The 18,410-nt window shown below is 41.3% G+C and overlaps 1 protein-coding gene across 2 annotated transcripts in view; it reads left to right on the plus strand.

Moving 5' to 3' along the window:
* WDR47 (WD repeat domain 47) overlaps positions 1-13,547 on the plus strand; it is a 79,551-nt gene extending 66,004 nt beyond the window's left edge. Inside the window, exons 11-14 of one of the 2 annotated variants that reach the window (XM_058439500.1) lie at positions 400-570; positions 1,323-1,454; positions 8,750-8,968; positions 11,924-13,547. In XM_058439500.1, coding sequence (XP_058295483.1) covers positions 400-570; positions 1,323-1,454; positions 8,750-8,968; positions 11,924-12,066 — 665 coding nt within the window. In that variant the 3' untranslated portion in view covers positions 12,067-13,547. The remainder of the gene's footprint in view (positions 1-399; positions 571-1,322; positions 1,455-8,749; positions 8,969-11,923) is intronic. The other variant, XM_058439499.1, reaches the window with a different exon arrangement.
* Positions 13,548-18,410: the final 4,863 nt, after the last annotated feature.

The raw sequence follows: 18,410 nt of genomic DNA on the forward strand, positions 1-18,410 counted from the left end.
TGAGCCACCGCGCCCGGCAAATAATTCTAATTGTTTAGTTACATTCATGAGGTATTACTCTTTCTTAGTAAATTCTTACAGGTGTCTAGGTGGTGTTTGAGTTTTATAAAATTATTATTAGAAAAATAACCTTTAAATAGCTACCAGTTGTTTTCTAGAGATTACCTGTCTTCTTTTTCTTTGGGATAAGAGACAAGATAACCCTATGGTAATAGCTATTTTGATAAAATTCTTTGCTCAGTAAAGTGAAACTGCTTATAATACCAATCCCTAAATGAAAATACAAACCATATTTCTAAACCATTATTCTTGACCAGTTTTGAGGTAGTTTAGCAATCTCAAGTTATCACAGTAAGTTGAGCAGCATTTTTTTTTTTTTAATTCTTACTACTGTTTCAGGACCAGATCTGGAATTTAGTATGCATGATGGAACAATTAGAGACTTGGCATTTATGGAAGGCCCAGAAAGCGGAGGAGCTATTTTAATAAGTGCTGGAGCAGGGGATTGTAACATTTATACAACAGATTGTCAAAGAGGACAGGGCCTCCATGCTTTGAGTGGACATACTGGTATGTAATATCAGTTTCAAGTGCTGTTTTTCTTTTCAATCTGTGCTGTTTTTTCCTCTCTGCATTTTCTTTTCTAAGAGACAGGGTCTTGCTCTTATTGTCCAGATGGAGTGCAGTGGCACAATCACAGCTCACTGCAGCCTCAACCTCCTGAGCTCAAGTGATCCTCCCACCCAGCCTCCTGAGTAGCTGGGACTATAGGCACGTGCTACCACACCTGGCTAATTTAAAAATTTTTTTGTAGATAATGGGGTCTCACTATGTTGCCCAGACTGGTCTTGAACTCCTGGGCTCAAGCAGTCATCCTGTCTCGGCCTCCCAAAGTGTTGGGATTACAGGCATGAGCCACCATGCCTGGCCTAGCATGGTTTTGATGTTGTGCATTTTACTGAGTTTTATTTTATTTTTAAAATTATCAATCTATTTGATAAATGTGAAAAATCTCTATCACATAGTATATTTGATTAACCAGACCACCACTTGCCCTGTAAATAAGGAGTACTTAGCTTTTTCTTTTTTTTTTTTTTTAGAGACAGGGTCTTGCACTGTTGCCCAGGCTGGAATGCAGTGGCTTGATCATAGCTCACTGCAGCCTCAAACTCCTGGGCTCCAGCAGTCCTCCTGCCTCAGCCTCCTGAGTAGCTGGGATTATAGGCATGAGCCACCTTGCCCAACTCTATAGTGCTTAGCTTTGAATATGTTATGGAAAGATACTCTCCCACCTTAATAATTGAGTATATGATCTTTTATAGGGCATATTTTAGCACTTTATACCTGGAGTGGCTGGATGATTGCATCTGGTTCCCAAGATAAGACTGTTAGATTTTGGGATCTTCGAGTACCCAGTTGTGTTCGTGTTGTTGGCACAACATTTCATGGAACTGGTAGGTTTTTCTTTAAATGATATATATATGAGAAAAAAGCTTTGTAAATTACACTAGCCTACTTCCTCTCCCCTGCAATAGAAAAAATTGTGAAATAAATACTTGATATTTTATTAGTTACTTTCAGTTCTTTCAAAATACTTTCATTTGTTACCTTATTTGTAAAAATAATATTCAGCTTAGGGAACCAAGGCCTAGGGAGATTAAATATGATGTCCCAGATTGTCTGTTAGCAGGGCCATTTTAGAATGCAGACCTTTAGAAACATTTTTTAAAATGCATGCACATGGCAAAAAGTGAAATTGAACAAAAGAGTGTACTATTTTCTTTCCACTCCTATTTCCTGCTCTCTCTTTCACTAAAGGACCTATTTCTTATTTATTCTTCCAGAAATATTCTATAAATATATAACCAGAAAGTTTGTATGTATCCTAATCTCCCTTCTCCTATAAACACAAATGCACACACACACACAGAAATGATAGCATGCACTACAAATTTCTCTTTCTAAACTTAACAGTATGTCTTGGATTGTTCCATGTACTGTTCTTTGCATTGTACCACCTTTTTGTTTTTTTCTTGAGATGGAGTCTCACACTGTCGCCCAGGCTGGAGTGCAGTGGCGCAATTTCGGCTCACTGCAAGCTCCGCCTCCCGGGTTCACGCCATTCTCCTGCCTCAGCCTCCCGAGTAGCTGGGACTACAGGCGTCTGCCACCATGCCCAGCTAATTTTTTGCATTTTTTAGTAGAGACGGGGTTTCACCGTGTTGGCCAGGATGGTCTTGATCTCCTATCCTATGATCTGCTCGCCTCAGCCTCCCAAAGTGCTGGGATTACAGGCGTGAGCCACCACGCCCGGCTGCATCGTACCACCTTTTAAGCATGGTATCTAAGAGTGACACAGTATTCTGCCACTATCCTTATTTTATTCTAACGTACCTTTTCCGCCTTTGTAGTTTTTTTTGTTGTTGTTGTTGAGACAGAATCTCCCTCTGTCACCCAGGCTGGAGTGCAGTGCCACAATCTTGGCTCACTGCAACCTCTGCCTCCCAGGTTCAGGTGATTCTCCTGTCTGAGCCTCCTGAGTAGCTGAGACTACAGGTGCCCACCACCACACCCGGCAAATTTTGGTATTTTTAGTAGAGATGGGGTTTCACCATATTGGCCAGGCTGGTCTCAAACTCCTGACCTCAGGTGATCCACCTGCCTCGGCCTCCCAAAGTGCTGGGATTACAGGTGTGAGCCACCACGCCCAGTCCTTTGTAGTTTTTAATAGCAGAATTAGAAGAGAATTCTATGGTACTATTCCAAGTGAAAAGGTCTGCCTTGTATTCTAAATTTTTGGTGTTTGTGTTTTTGTTTTTGTTTTTTTGTGATGGAGTCTAGCTCCTTTGCCCAGGCTGGAGTGCAGTGGCACTATCTCAGCTCACTGCAAGCTCCACCTCCTGGGTTCACACCATTCTCCTGCCTCAGCCTTCCGAGTAGCTGGGACTACAGATGCCCACCACCACGCCCCACTAATTTTTTGTATTTTTGATAGAGACGGGGTTTCACCATGTTAGCCAGGATGGTCTTGATCTCCTGACCTCGTGATCTGCCTGCCTCGGCCTCCCAAAGTGCTGGGATTACAGGTGTGAGCCACTGCGCCCGGCCTGGTGTTTTTTTTTTTAATGCCTTGTTTATTCTTTTGAGTTTCATGGACTTTTTTCTGCACTTTGATTCAAACCAGATATGATGTTTTACAGCACATTTGAGTCCATGATCATTGATTTGTTAAAATTTAGTTTGTATCATTTTCAAAATTAATATATTACATAGTTTAAGGCAGCAGTCCCCAACCTTTTTGGCACCCACCAGGAATCAGTTTCGTGGAAGACAATTTTTCCATGGGTTGGGTGGGAAGGGGTAGGGATGGTTTAGGGATGAACTCACAGATCATCAGGCATTAGATTCTCATAAGGAGCACGCCATAAGGAGCACGCAACCTAGATACCTTACATGCTCAGTTCACAATAGGGTTCCCGCTCCTATGAGCATCTAATGCCACCACTGATCTGACAGGAGGCGGAGCTCAGGTAGTAATGCTCACTCACTTGTCGCTCACCTCATGCTGTGTGGCCTGGTGCCTAACAGGCCATAGACTGCTATCAGTCATTGGCCTGGGGCTTGGGGACCCCTGGTTTAAGAAATCAAGCAATTCAATAAGGCTTATTAAGAAAAACAGCATTGCCCTGGTTAAAATAATGTAAACAATGACTACTGATCTAACCAAAACTGATGTAACTATATTGAAAAGATGTGGAGAGAGGAAGAATTTGTATGTAAATAAAGGAAATATTCATATTTATTTAATTTATTTTCTTATCTTTAGGATTATTTATTGACTTCCTACCATAGAAGATTAAGATTTAACTTTTTCATGTGCCTTTCCAACTCCCATCATCCCACATTCACATATATTTTTCCTCTCTCTGCATCTTTTCTTTTTTTTGTTTTTTGTTTTGTTTTGTTCTGAGACAGGGTCTTGTTCTGTCACCCACTCTGGAATGCAGTGTCGCAGTCATGGCTCACTGCAGTTTTGAATTCCAGGTTCAAGCCATCCTCCTGCCTTAGCTTCCCGAGTGGCTGGGACCACAGGCACACACTACCCTGCCCAGCCCCTCCGCATCTTTTTGATATATCAGTTTTGGTTAGCTCAGTTAGTCATTGTTTACATTATTTTAACCAGGACTATGCCATTCATAGCTTATTTTTTTTCCTGTGTATATTTTCCTTGGGGTTAATTGTGTTTTTTTGTTTGTTTATTTGTGTAGTTTCTATACACTTAACCACTAATTTATTTTTAAACTCTAGCTTTTTACATTATTTTCAGGCCCTTTTTCTCCATTTCAGAGACTTCTAGTTTTTGGTCGTCTTCTGTCTCTGATAACATTAATGTCTTCCTATTACTGTATCTCTCCTCCTCTGCTTCTCTGTCACGCACATACAAACATTTTATAGAATTGGCAGTGCCAAAAATTCATCTCTTGATGTCCTTATCCGCCTTCTAGCTCTCACCCTTAATTTTTGCTTCCTTTTTTACTCGGATATCTCAAAAGTCTTGCCTATATATACTGTTCGCCATTTCCTTACCCTCAGTGTTTAACTTATTCTAATCTGGTTCCTGCTGCAACCATTATAACAAATGCTGTCTTTTTCAAGATCACCAACAAACTTCCGGTTGTTAAATCACTTTTATATCTTAATTTTGCATCAGCTCTCAGTGTCATGCAACACAATTGACTTCCACTTTTCTTTTGGGCTTTCTGCTATTCTCCTACCTTTGTGGGTAATTTTTCCTTTGCTGGCTCTTTCTCTTTGCTCAATTTCTAAATTCTGGCATTCCCTAGGTCTCAGGACTTTAGTGTCTTTTCTTTCTCTAGATGATTGCATCCATTTCCCTGGCTTTAAGTGTAACTCATATGCTGAAAGACTTATATTTTTATCTCTAGCTGAAACCTATTCTGTGTGCTAGGCTCATAAAATTCTTTTTTTGTTTTTGTTTTTGTTCTTTTTTCTTTTGAGACGGAGTCTCTCTCTCGCCCAGGTTGCCTAGGCTGGAGTGCAGTGTCGTGATCCCGGCTCACTGCAAGCTCTGCCTCCCGGGTTCATGCCATTCTCCTCCCTCAGCCTCCCCAGTAGGTGGGACTACAGTCGCCTGCTACCATGCCCGGCTAATTTTTTTGTATTTTTTTTTAGTAGAGACAGGGTTTCACCGTGTTAGCCAGGATGGTCTCGATCTCCTGACCTCGTGATCCACCTGCCTCAGCCTCCCAAAGTGCTGGGATGACAGGCGTGAGCCACCACGCCCAGCCTTTTTTTTTTTTTTTTAATTAAAGGAAAGGAGGGACTTTAATCTTTATTTATGGGACACTGTAAGAGATGAAATTTCACATAGAAATTAAAATGCATTCAGAGGACAAGCTTCATACAGTATATACAGCTTGGAACTGTTCAAGTATAGTTTCAGTGTAAAAAGTGCTACAATAACAAGTCACATTTAAAAAGAGTTCTTTTTTTTTTTTTTTTTTTAAGAGAGAGTTTCACTTTTGTCGCCCAGACTGGAGTGCAGTGGCGTAATCTCTTCTCACTGCAACTTCCGTCTCCCAGGTTCAAGTGATTCTCCTGCCTCAGTCTCCCGAGTAGCTAGGACCACAGGTGCGTGCCATCACGCCCAGCTCATTTTTGTTTTTGAGAGTCTTACTTTGTTGCCCAGGCTGGAGTGCCATGGTGCAATCTCAGCTCACTGCAACCTCTGCCTCCTGGGTTCAAGCGATTTTCATGCCCCAGCCAGGCACCACTACGCCCAGCTCATTTTTGTATTTTTAGTGGAGGCGAGGTTTCACCATGTTAGCCAGGCTGGTCTCGAACTTCTGACCTTAGGTGATCTGCCCGCATTGGCTTCCCAAAATGCTGGGATTACAGGCATAAGCCACTGTGCCTGGCCTTAAAAAGAGTTCTTAGTAGAGAAACAGTAAGACAAACTTATACCAAACATGGTATATAACAACTTTATGCCTCAGCTACATGATCTAAATGTTCTGGGAATTGCACCTGGCTGGGCGTGGTGGCTCATGCCTGTAATCCCAGCACTTTGGGAGGCCGAAGTGGGCGGATTTGCTGAGGGTCAGGAGCTTGAGACCAGTCTGGCCAACATGGTGAAACCCTGCCTCTACTAAAAATACAAAAAAATTAGCTAGGCGTGGTGGTGGGCGCCTGTAATCCCAGCTACTCGGGAGGCTGAGGCAGGAGAATTGCTCGAACCTGGGAGGCGGAGGTTGTAGTGAGCCGAGATCATGCCACTGCACTCCAGCCTGGGTGACAGAGTGAGACTCTGTCTCAAAAAAAAAAACAAAAAAAAACCCAGTTACTTATTTTCCTCTTTATTGCTACCACTCTAGGATAAATAGGATAAACCACCATCATCTCTCAACTGAACCACTGCAATAGCGTCCTTAGCGTACACTTTCACTTGTGCTCCCTTTAGTCTGCGATCCACATACCAGTCAAAGTATGCTTTTGAAAAAATAAACCTGGTCACCTCACACCTTCAGTGACTTTAAATCTTAAAGTACACACTTGTTATCATGACCTACAGGAGCCTGCTTGATTTGGCATTTTTACCCTTCTAGTCTCATCTCAGATCACTTACTTTTTTCTTTTCAATTCCTGGAACATGCCAAGCTCCTCCCATGTCCAGTGAAGCCATATGCTGTTTCCTTAGTTGGAAATGTTCCTCCTCTTGGCTTCTCATGGTTAGGTCCTTCTTGTCTTTAGGTCTTAACTTCAATGCCACCTGGCCAGAGAGGCCTTCTTTGACTTACCTAATTGGGACCTCACCATTATTTTCTATTACTGAACTCTTATCACTATTTAAAATTATGTACTCGTTTGCTTGTTAGTGCTTACCTCCTCCAATAGATTTTAAGTTTCATCAAGGCAGCAATGATAACCTGTTTTATTTTCAGAAGAGGTTTAGCACCTACCATAGTGCCTGGCCTAAGGGAGTAGTGATTTAATAACTTTTTTGAGTAAACGAATGAAGATTTTTGTTGACACTAAAAACTTTGTACGTGTAAAACTAAACTCTTTGTATTTCTCCTCTAAATCAGTTATTCTTCCCCCTTCCTTACTGTTTTTTTTTGTTTTCACCTTCCCTAGTTTTGATAATGGTTCTCTTATTTTCTCATGCAACTAGATTTGAAATCTGGGACTCATTTTTGCTTTATTTTAATTAACTGCCCCACTCAGGCAGTTAATTTCCAAGACTGTTGACTGTCTATTCAGGTTTTGTTCCTGAAATCTTTCTTGTCTTCTAGTGGCCTCTTTTGTTCTACAATCTTTCCACTTTAATTTGATACACATTTTCACTTAGATTAATCTATGCAAAGTACTGCTCGAATCATGTAATTCTCTTGCTTAGAAACCTACAATGATGCTTTACTGTTTACAGAGACAAGTTCAAAACTCTGCAGTTTGAGATTTAGGCGCTTGATGGCCTGGCCCTAACCTACCTTTTGCATTTCAGTTTCAAGCTGCCTTTCATGTTAACTTTTGTTAAAAGTTAAACTTTCAACTCCAGCCAAACTGATCTACCTTCCTGTAAGCTGTTTTTTACTTTTCCTCTAAACTTTTTCTCATGTAATTCTTCCTGATCATAATAGCCCTCTTCTCTTTCAATATTTCAAGAAAAGATTATTCTTTATTACATATAAAGGTATGTGTTTGCCTGTGTATACATACATACATACTCTTATTTATACTGTTTATTGTTTTTTAAAGTCTAACTTGTGTCCCATTTTTTTGTGAAGTCTTCCTAGACCACTTTGGTCTAGAGCAGTGTTACTCAAACTTTTATTTATTTATTTATTTATTTATTTATTTATTTATTTATTTATTTATTTATTTTTTGTGACAGGGTCTCACTCTGTCTCAAAAAAATTTATTAATTTTTTTTGAGATGGAGTCTTGCTCTGTCACCCAGGTTGGAGTGCAGTGGTGCAATCTCAGCTCACTGCAACCTCCGCCTCCCAGGTTGAAGCGATTCTCCTGCCTCAGCATCGTGAGTAGCTGGGATTACAGGCACGCGCCACTACGCTTGGCTAACTTTTGTATTTTTAGTAGAGATGGAGTTTCACCATGTTGGCCAGGCTGGTCTCGATCTCCTGACCTGTGATCCACCTGCCTCCGACTCCCAAAGTGCTGGATTACAGGCATGAGCCACTGCGCCCAGTCTCTTTATTTATTTTATTTATGGGAGACAGGGATTCAAGTTGCCCTGAATATATGCCCCCAAGAGCTTATTTTCTGTTCGCAGTTCCTATTGGCAGTAATCATGTATTGCTTTAGTACATTTCCTATACTGTTGTCCTAAAATACATTTTGTTACTGAATTTCTTGTCTCTTTAACTACACTCTTAGCTGGGTATACGAGCATTCTAGACACTTAGTAGTGAAAACACTGGATTGAGAAAAGTGGCTCGTCTATTGCACTATAGGTGATGCTGTTGCACACAGTTCTCTCAAATGACAAAAAATGGACTTTCTCGTTCCTTACAAAATTTTGTTTAGGCCTCGGGCCTTAAAAGGACACAAATGTTTATTGGTTAACTGTTAATTTGGATTTTTTCATAGCTGAACAGTATTGATAAACTACATTAAATCGTTAGTATATGGTTCAACGAACATAATTAGCTGTGTTGCCATTTGGGTATATTGATTTTCTGTATTTAAACTTTCATTCCTACCACTACAGGAAGTGCAGTGGCATCTGTAGCTGTAGATCCCAGTGGTCGTCTCTTAGCCACAGGTCAAGAAGATTCTAGCTGCATGTTGTATGACATAAGAGGAGGAAGAATGGTACAAAGTTATCACCCTCATTCCAGTGATGTTCGCTCTGTTCGATTCTCCCCTGGAGCTCACTACTTGCTAACAGGCTCTTATGATATGAAAATAAAGGTGACAGACCTACAAGGTGAATTGAGATTGACTTCTCTGTTTTTAGTCTTTCCTGTTCTATTTGAGACCTTTATTTTTTTGTTAATGTGATGTGGTTGATTATATAATATTTTCAATTATTTTATAGTATTTATTTAGCAGATTCTGAGACTGTATTAAGATATATAATAGCAAATTATTAAATAAGCAGTGAATAGTCTTATTGTTAGGTTTTGTTTTTGTTTTCATAGAGGCAGGGGCTCACTATGTTGCCCAGGCTGGTCTCGAACTCCCGGGCTCAAGTGATCCATCCGCCTTCGTCTCCCAAAGTGCTGGGATTACAGGCGTGAGCCACCAGGCCCAGCCTGTTTTTGTTTTTGAGACAGGGTCTCGCTCTGTCGCCCAGGCTGGAGTGCTGTGGTGTGATCTTAGCTCACTGTATCCTCTATCTCCCCTGCTCAAGTGATCCTCCCACCTCAGCCCTGCAAGTAGCTAGGACTACAGGTGCATGCCACCACAACTGGCTAATATTTGTATCTTTTGTAGAGACAAAGTTTTGCCATGTTGCGCAGGCTGGTCTCGAACTTCTGAGCTCAAGTGATCTGCCTGCATCGGCCTCCCAGAGTGCTGGGATTATAGGCATGAGCCATCACGCCCAACCTTACTGTTGGTTTTTGATTTTTTTTTTGAGGCAGGGTCTCAATCTTTCACCCAGGCTGGAATGCAGTGGCACGATTACTGCTCACTACACCCTTGACCTCCTGGGTTCAAGTGATCCTTCTGCCTCAGCGTCCGAATAGCTGGAACTACATCTGTGCACCACCATGGATGGCAAATTTTTAAAATTTTTTTGTAAAGATGGGATCTTGCCATGTTGCCCAGGCTGGTCTTGAACTCCAGGCCTCAAGTGATCCTCCTGCCTCCGCTTAAGATATTTTTTAAAATCAACATTTATTTATAGTGACTCATTCTGAGATAAATGATGGATTTGTGTACTGTTATTAGCTTCTACATTAAAAAATCATTAGCATACAATCTTTGTAATTAGGTCTTATTATCTAGTTTTAGTTTTAAACATTCATCAAGCAAAGATTTATTGTATATCAATTAGGGACTGATAGATGAGAATAAGACAGTTAATTCCCTCCCTGATGGAGCTTGTATTTTAGAGGTCAATAAAAAGTAAACCAATAAACAATGTAATTTTAGGTATTAGTGCTGTTTAAAAAATTAGCATGGTAGGGAGATAGTGACTAGGGTGAATAGGGGAAGGCTATTTATTTATTTTGAGATGGAGTCTTGTTCTGTTGCCCAGGCTGGAGTGCAGTGGTGCATCTCGGCTCACTGCAGGGGGAAGGCTATTTTAAATAGGATAATTGGAGTAGGTTTCTCCAAGGAAATGCCATTTGCATAGAGACCAGAATGATGAGGAGGAACAAGCCAGGCCAGGACCCTAGGAGAAGAGCACAGCAAGTATAAAGATGTTGAAGTAGGAACCATTTTAGCACGTTCATGACACTACAAGAAGACAATGCGGCCGGAACTTAGTGAACTAAGAGAGACACAGAAGAATAAATCAGAGGCAGGGGTTTATAGACTTTTTTTTTTTTTTTTGAGACGGAGTCTTGCTCTGTCACCCAGGCCGGAGTGCAGTGGCGCGATCTCGGCTCACTGCAAGCTCCGCCTCCCAGGTTCACACCATTCTCCTGCCTCAGCCTCCCAAGTAGCTGGAACTACAGGTGCCTGCCACCACACCCGGCTAATTTTTTGTATTTTTAGTAGAGACGGGGTTTCACTGTGTTAGCCTCGATCTCGATGGTCTCGATCTCCTGACCTCGTGATCTGCCTGCCTCGGCCTCCCAAAGTGCTGGGATTATAGGCGCGAGCCACTGCGCCCGGCCTACAGACATTTTTTTAAGGGCTTTATTTTTAATAGCAGTTATAGGTTAACAGCAAAATTGAGAGATACAGAGATTTCCCGTATACTCCTGACCCACACATGCATAGCCTGCCTCCCCCATTATCAGTATCCCCTTCCACAGTGGTACATTTATTATAGTTGGTGGGCTATAAGCATTTTAAAAAGTATAACGTGAAGCCTTTGGAGGATTTGAAATGGGAGGGATAGGAGCTGAATTATATTTTTAGAGAATTTGGGGTTCTGTAGGGAGAGTAGATTGTAAGGGGGGCAAGAGTAGAAATATAAATGTCAGTGAGGAGGCTGTTGGAATAGTTCAGGTGAGATGATGGTGGCTTGGACTAGGGTGGTGGAGGTGGAGGTAGTAAGAAATGACTAAATTTGAGATATATTTTGTTTGGATTAGATTTGGGGAGTGAGGGGAAAAGGAATCAATGACGATTCCTAGGTTTTTGTCATGAGCAACCAGATGGTGCCATTGAGATAAGGGAGGCGGGTGAGGGGAGGAACAGGTTTAGGCAAGAAAACCAAGAGTTTGGTTTTAGACAAGTTTAACTTAGGATGACTATCAGACAATCAAGTGAGATGTTGAATGACTGTTTGGATACTAGTGTGGAGCTCAGGTGAGAACTCAAGTTTGGAGATAAAATATGTATGAATTGTAAATATGTAAATGGCCATGTTGCTAGATGAAATTTTTTTAGGAAGTTAGGTACAGAGAGAACAGAAGAAATCTGAGGGTTGACTCCTGGGATTCACCAAGCTTTAAGTCAAGAAGAAAAGGGAAACTACCGAAAGATGGAGTGGCACTGAAATCAGGGAGAAATCAAGTTGAGAGAATTTCCGAGAGAGAGAGAGGCAACTTGTCAAATGTTGCTGTGTGGGTATATGTTACCAAATACTAATAGCATAATTAGGTAGTTAGTAATTTATCCCTGTATAAACCTTTCAATGTATTGTATTAATGTAGTTTAAGATTTTTTATACTGTAATGTCTTAAAGTAACAGGAAGTCTATAAAATCTATACATATACTTATTTTGCATTGTAAATCAACATCTCTTTTCTAATTTAGGGGACCTCACCAAGCAGCTTCCTATCATGGTGGTGGGGGAGCACAAGGACAAAGTGATTCAGTGCAGATGGCACACCCAGGATCTTTCCTTCCTGTCATCCTCTGCAGATAGAACTGTCACCCTCTGGACTTACAATGGGTAGAGCACACCGCATGTCAGTCTATGCAGCAAAAGCACAGAGACTTAAGACTACTGAGTTGTGAAAATTACAAATCTGAAGAATATAGTGTCCAGGAAAGTGGTTTAGCACGAAGAGGCCCCTTATTACCATGTATCCCACTGATAGGAGGTGTTGGGTGGTGTTATTCCACAGTGCTTTCAGTCTTCCATGTGAGCTCGTGCTGCTGTGACCTGCTGTATGTAGTCTCGTTGCCAAAGTCCGCAGAAGAGCTCTTCCGTTGTTGGTGTGCACTCCAAGTCAAGATGGACAACGTGTTTACGGTTTAGTATTAAATGCATTCCTTGGTCTTTGCCTAAATAACAGTTTTATATGCACACTGAAATGGAATTATACTTCAACTATATTATTAAATGTAATGCAACCAAGTTCCTCCCAGATTAAACTTCCCAGGTGTTCAGAATTACTTTTGCACTTCTCACGATCCCATATTGTATTATCATTTGTCTTCTAGAGGTCAGAATTCCATAATATATGTCATTCAAAAGTTACATGGTTGCTTTCACTTAAGGATCATTATGGAGTTTAAAGATGAATGCAAAACTGCTTCTTAGTTCACTACATGGTATAGGCCCTTTCTTTTTTCTTAAACCCAGGGATACGATTATTTTGTCATATAATTTTGTTTCAGGCTAAAAGGTAAATGTGTTTGCTTCAGAAACTTGTTAACTTCAGTTTTTTGAATGCAACAGGATACCTCCCTTCCAAACTGAACTGTAGAAGCAGAGCAGCAGCAGTTATGTGACGCAACACTTGATGGTACAGTAAATTTACTGGCTAGCATTTTTCTCCTTAAAAATTAAAATCCCTGACATAGACCATAGCATGGCTTGAAATGCTATGTCTGCATGATAATTTAAAATGGAAGATTTAAACTTTGCACTCCAAAAGCTTATTTGGATTTTTTTCTTGCACTGTTTTGTGTAATGCAGAATAATGATTTTATTTCTACAGCTTTGTAGATTCTAACATTTATGTATCTTTATTTTCATATTGTATAGTAATTTTACTTTAAATTATTTAAATAGGCTATTTTATTTATTTCAAATGCAGTTGTATTGGTTCTCATTATTGAACTGTCTGTGCACTGTATGTAGCAAGCATTTTTCATCTGTTGTATACAAGTGGAAAGGGTATTAGAAGTGTAACTGTGCTATTATTTCAATAAAGACCTCTTGACATTTAAAACTGTTTCTGTTCCTCAGTCTTTGGCTTTCAAAAGAATGTTATTTTTTCAGTTTACTTGGAGAAATTGAGGTCCAATGGATGAAGCCCATAATCAGTTTCTTAGATTTCTTTCTAAAGTTCTTCTTCTAATTTGCTTTTTAATCCTTGGCAACTGTATAACTTAACAAAAAATTAATTTTTCTAAAAATGGGGTCTTGCTTTGTCCAGATTGGTCTTGAACTCTTGGCCTCAAGTGATTCTCCTGAGTCAACCTCCTGAAGTGTTGGGATTACGGGTGTCAGCCATTGTGCCTGACCTGTATAACTTTTGTGTGTCTTCTGTCTCTTTTATCCAAGATTTAGAGAACTTTCTATCCTTAATATATTGTGAAAGTTGACTAATAAAAGCCTAACAATATGTATAAATTCGAACTCAAGAGTATGAATATGTCGAATTAGGTAATCACCCAAGAGGTTCACCATGCCCTCTGCCTAGATAGAGCCAATTTATTCAAGACAAGGGAATTGCAATAAAGAGTTATTCATGCAGAGCCAGCTATGCAGAAGACTGGAGTTTTATTATCACTCAAATCACTCTCCCTGAGCATTCCAGGATCAGAATTTTTAAGGATAATTTGGTGGGTGGGGTTCACTCCTAGTAAATTGGGAGTGCTGATGGGTTGGGTTGGAGATGAAATCATAGGGAGTCAAATCTGTCTTCTTGAGTTAGTTCCTGGGTGGGGTCCACAAGATGAGCCAGTTACCGATATGGCTGATGCCAGCTGATCCATCAAGTGCAGGGTCTGGGAAATATCCCAATCTCTGATCTTAGGTTTTATAATAATGATGTTATCCCCAGGAGCAATATGGGGAGGGTCAGAATCTCGTAGCCTCCAGCTCTATGACTCCTAAACTGTAATTTCTAATCTTGTGGCTAATTTGTTAGTCCTACAAAGGAGGCAGTCTAGTCCCCAGGCAAGAAGGGGGTTTGTTTTGGGAAAGAGCTATTAATTTTTTTTTTTTTTTTGAGACAGAGTCTCGCTCTGTTGCCCAGACTGGAGTGCAGTGGTGCGAACTCAGGCTCGGTGTGAACTCAGGTTCACTGCAACCTCCACCTCCAGCAATTCTCCTGCCTCAGCCTCCCAAGTAGCTGGGATTACAGGTGTGCACCACCACACCCAGCTAATTTTTGTATTTTTAGTAGAGATGGGGTTTCGCCATGTTGGCCAGGCTGGTCTTGAACTCCTGACCTCAAGTGATCTGCCTGCCTTGGCCTCCAAAAGTGCTGGAATTACAGGCATGAGACACTGTGCCTGGCCAGAACTGTTATTTTTGTTTCAAACTATAAACTATAAATTCCTCCCAAAGTTAGTTTGGCCCACGCCCGGGAATGAACAAGGACAGCTTGGAAGCAAGATGGAGTTGGTGAGGTCAGATCTCTTTCACTGTCTCAGTTATAATTTTGCAATTGCAACTTAGGAAGAAATAAAATACAGCTAGCTTGTGGGTATTCGATAGGTACACAAATTTTCTACCTTTCAGGCATGCAGAAGGGAATTCTGCTAAAAGTAGGCCACAGTCTTTTTTTTTTTTTTCCCAGATGAAGTCTCTCACTCTTGTCCCCAGGCTGGAGTGCAATGGCATGACCTTGGCTCACTGCAACCTCCACCTCCCAGGTTCAAGCGATTATCCTGCCTCAGCCTCCCGAGTAGCTGGGATTACAGGCGCTGGCCACCACTCCTGGCTAGTTTTTGTATTTTCAGTAGAGACAGAGTTTCACCATGTTGGCCAGGCTGGTCTTGAACTCCTGACCTCACTCAGGTGATCCACCTGCCTCGGCCTCCCAAAGTGCTGGGAATACAGGCATGAGCCAAGCCACCATGCCCGGCCCAGTCTCTTCTTTAGTTTACTTTCATGTTGAATTTCACACATTTTATATATTAGATAAGTTGTGTTAAGTTTAAAACTAGGAAAATAAGCTATTTCTTAGAGACCAGTTCAAGTTCATGGTTAAAAATATCCATAAAATTGTGTATTCCACCTTCATCACTGTCAGGGAGAAGAGATTCTCCTGGACATGAGGTATGGAATTCATTTCTTTTACTGCAGTACATTAGATAATAAGCACCAAGTCTGGGTGTGGTGGCTCACGCCTATAATCCCAGGACTTTGGGAGGCTGAGGGGGTGGATCACTTGAGGTCAGGAGTTCGAGACCAGCCTGGCCAACAGAGTGAGGACTAAGCTCCGATTTTTTTTTTTTTTTTTTTTTAAATCTTGCTATCTAAGGGGTCTGGGGAGTCATGCCTTACAAACCATGAATTCTTATCAGATGGGTTTTATTTAATCATGTATATCGTGACTTACTTTCCAATCTGACTCTGGCATAACAAGAAAATCAAAATGTTTTACCCCAAAATACATTTCCTTGCCATACCTTGAAATTGCCCTGCAAAGTCTTTTGTGGGAAAAATGCACATCCTATAGAGAATCCCTTTTCCCCTTTGTTTTCCTTCCTTTCTTTCCAGATCCAGGAGATAATCAGCTAAGAACCAGGCACCTTTTTAATTCCTGTAAGAAACATTTTACAACCTGCTCTCTCTGAAGTCTTTTATCTGAGCGCTTCCTCTGCCCAATAAAACTCCGTCTCCACAATCTTTTATCTTAACCTGAACATTCCCTTTGATCTCAGGTCTTCAGACAAACTCAACCAATTGTCAACCAGAAAATGTTTAAATTTACCTATAGCCTGGAAGCCCCTGCTTTGAGTTGTCCCGACTTTCTAAGCCAAACCAATGTGTTTGTTAAATGTATTTGATTGACGTCTCATGCCTCCCTAAAATATGTAAAACTAATCTGTACCCTGACCACCTTGGGCACATGTTCTCAGGACCCCCTGAGGGCTGTATCACGGGCCATGGTCACTCATATTTGGCTCAGAATAAATCTCTTCAAATATTTTACAGAGTTTGACTCTTTTAGTCAACAATGGTGCAACCCCATCTCTACTTAAAAAAAAAAGATTAGCTGGGTGTGGTGGTGTGTGCCTATAATCTCAGCCACTTGAGAGGCTGAGGCAGGAGAATCGCTTGAATGCGGGAGGTGGAGGTTGCAGTGAGTCAAGATTGTGCCACTGCACTCCAGCCTGGGCGACAGAGCAAGACTCCCTCTCAAAATAATAAGCACCAGAAATTGTTATATTTGCTTCAATAAATAGCTGGTTACATATGTCCTTTTTTGTTTGTCTCCACATGTCTTCTGCATGGGGTGACTAGGTTCTTTGAGGTTCACATAAAGGAGAAAATGAGAGGACTGAAGTATCTATACTCTTGGGGTCCATCTCATTTGGGAGTGCAAGGAAGGGGAATTGGGGTGGATGGGTAGTGCAGAGGTTCTTAATTATTCCCAGGGAGGACTTTTAGAGGTCTGTTCCAATTTTATTTGTGTGTGTGTGTGTGTGTGTGTGTGTGTGTGTGTGTTTTGCCTCAAGTTGAGAGATTATTTCTATTTTTAAAAATTTTTTTATTGCATTGTGTTATATTGACAAAGTCTTGCTCACTATAGCCTAGAACTCGTGTGCTCAAAGGATCCTCCTGCCTCACTCAGCCTCCCGAGTAGCTAGGACTACAGGCACATGCCACATTGTGGGGCTAATTTTTTTTATAGAGGTGGGTGTCTCACTATGTTGCCTAGGCTGGTCTCAAACTCCTGGCCTCTTAACAATCCTCCCATCTTGGTCCCCCCAAATGCTAGCATTACAGGTATGAGACACCGCATCTGCCCCCAAATTTTATTTTTAAAATGTTTACTTTTCCAAAATTGTAATGTCAACAGAGTCAAACTCTGTAAAATATTTGAAAAGATTTATTCTGAGCCAAATGTAAGTGACCATGGCCCATGACACAGCCTCAGGAGATCCTGAGAAGATGTGCCCAAGGTGTTTGGGCTACAGCATGGTTTTAATACATTTCAGGGAGCATAAGACATCAATCAATACATGTTAAATGTACATTGGTTCAGGCCAGAAAGATGGGACAACTCAGAGGTGGGGGTGGGGGGGATGGACCTGCTGTCACATTGGTTTCTTATTGCTACAAAGTGTGTCAGTGTTAAGGTCTCTGTTTTTTCTTTTTTTTCCCTGAGACAGAATCTCGCTTTGTCACCCAGGCTGGAGTGCAATGGCATGATCTCAGCTCACTGCAACACCCACCTCCCAGGTTCAAGCGATTCTCCTGCCTCAGCCTCCCACATAGCTGGCATTACAGGGGCCCACCGCTATGCCTGGCTAATTTTTGTGATTTTACTAGAGACAGGGTTTCACCATGTTGGCCAGGCTGGTCTTGAACTCCTGCCCTTAAGTGATTCACCTGCCTTGGCCTCCCAAAGGGCTGAGATTACAGGCATGAGCCACCGCAACCGGCCTCAGGTTTACTTTAGAATGCCCTTGGCTGAGAGGATGGGCCTATTCAGTTGGTTGAGGGGCTTAGAATTTTATTTTTGTTTTATAATAAGGAGCCAACGGACACAACAGAGTGAAAAGGCAACCCACTAAGAGGGAAAAGATGGGGCCGGGCGTGGTGGCTCATGCCTGTAATCCCAACACTTTGGAAGGCTGTGGCAGGAGGATCACTTGAGCCCAGGAGTTTGACACCAGCCTCTGCAATACAGGGAGACCCTGTCTCTAAAAAAAAAAAATGAAAAGAAAAGAAAAAGTGGGAGAAGACATTCGCAAATCCTATCTGATAAGGTGGTTAATATCCAGAATATATAGGGAACCAAAACACAACAAAAACCCATTAAAAAATGGGCAAAGCCAGGAGTTCAAGGCTGCAGTGGGCCATGATCATGACACTGCCCTTCAGCCTGGGTGACAAAGCGAGACCCTGTCTCTTAAGAAAATAAAACAAAACAAAACAAACGGGTAAAGGAATTGAATAGACATTTCTCCAACAAAGACATACAAATGGCATGGCCAATAAGCACATGAAAAGATGCTCAACATCATTGGTCATTAGCAAAAGGCAAATCAAGACCACAATGAGATATCTCACACCTATTAAGATGGCTACTATACAAAAATAAAAGATGTCAGCGGAGATGTGGGGAAATTGGAACTCTTGTGCACTCTTGGAGGGAATGTAAAA

Source organism: Hylobates moloch, unplaced genomic scaffold (genome assembly GCF_009828535.3).
Source record: "Hylobates moloch isolate HMO894 unplaced genomic scaffold, HMol_V3 SCAFFOLD_5, whole genome shotgun sequence".
Lineage (NCBI taxonomy): Eukaryota > Metazoa > Chordata > Mammalia > Primates > Hylobatidae > Hylobates > Hylobates moloch.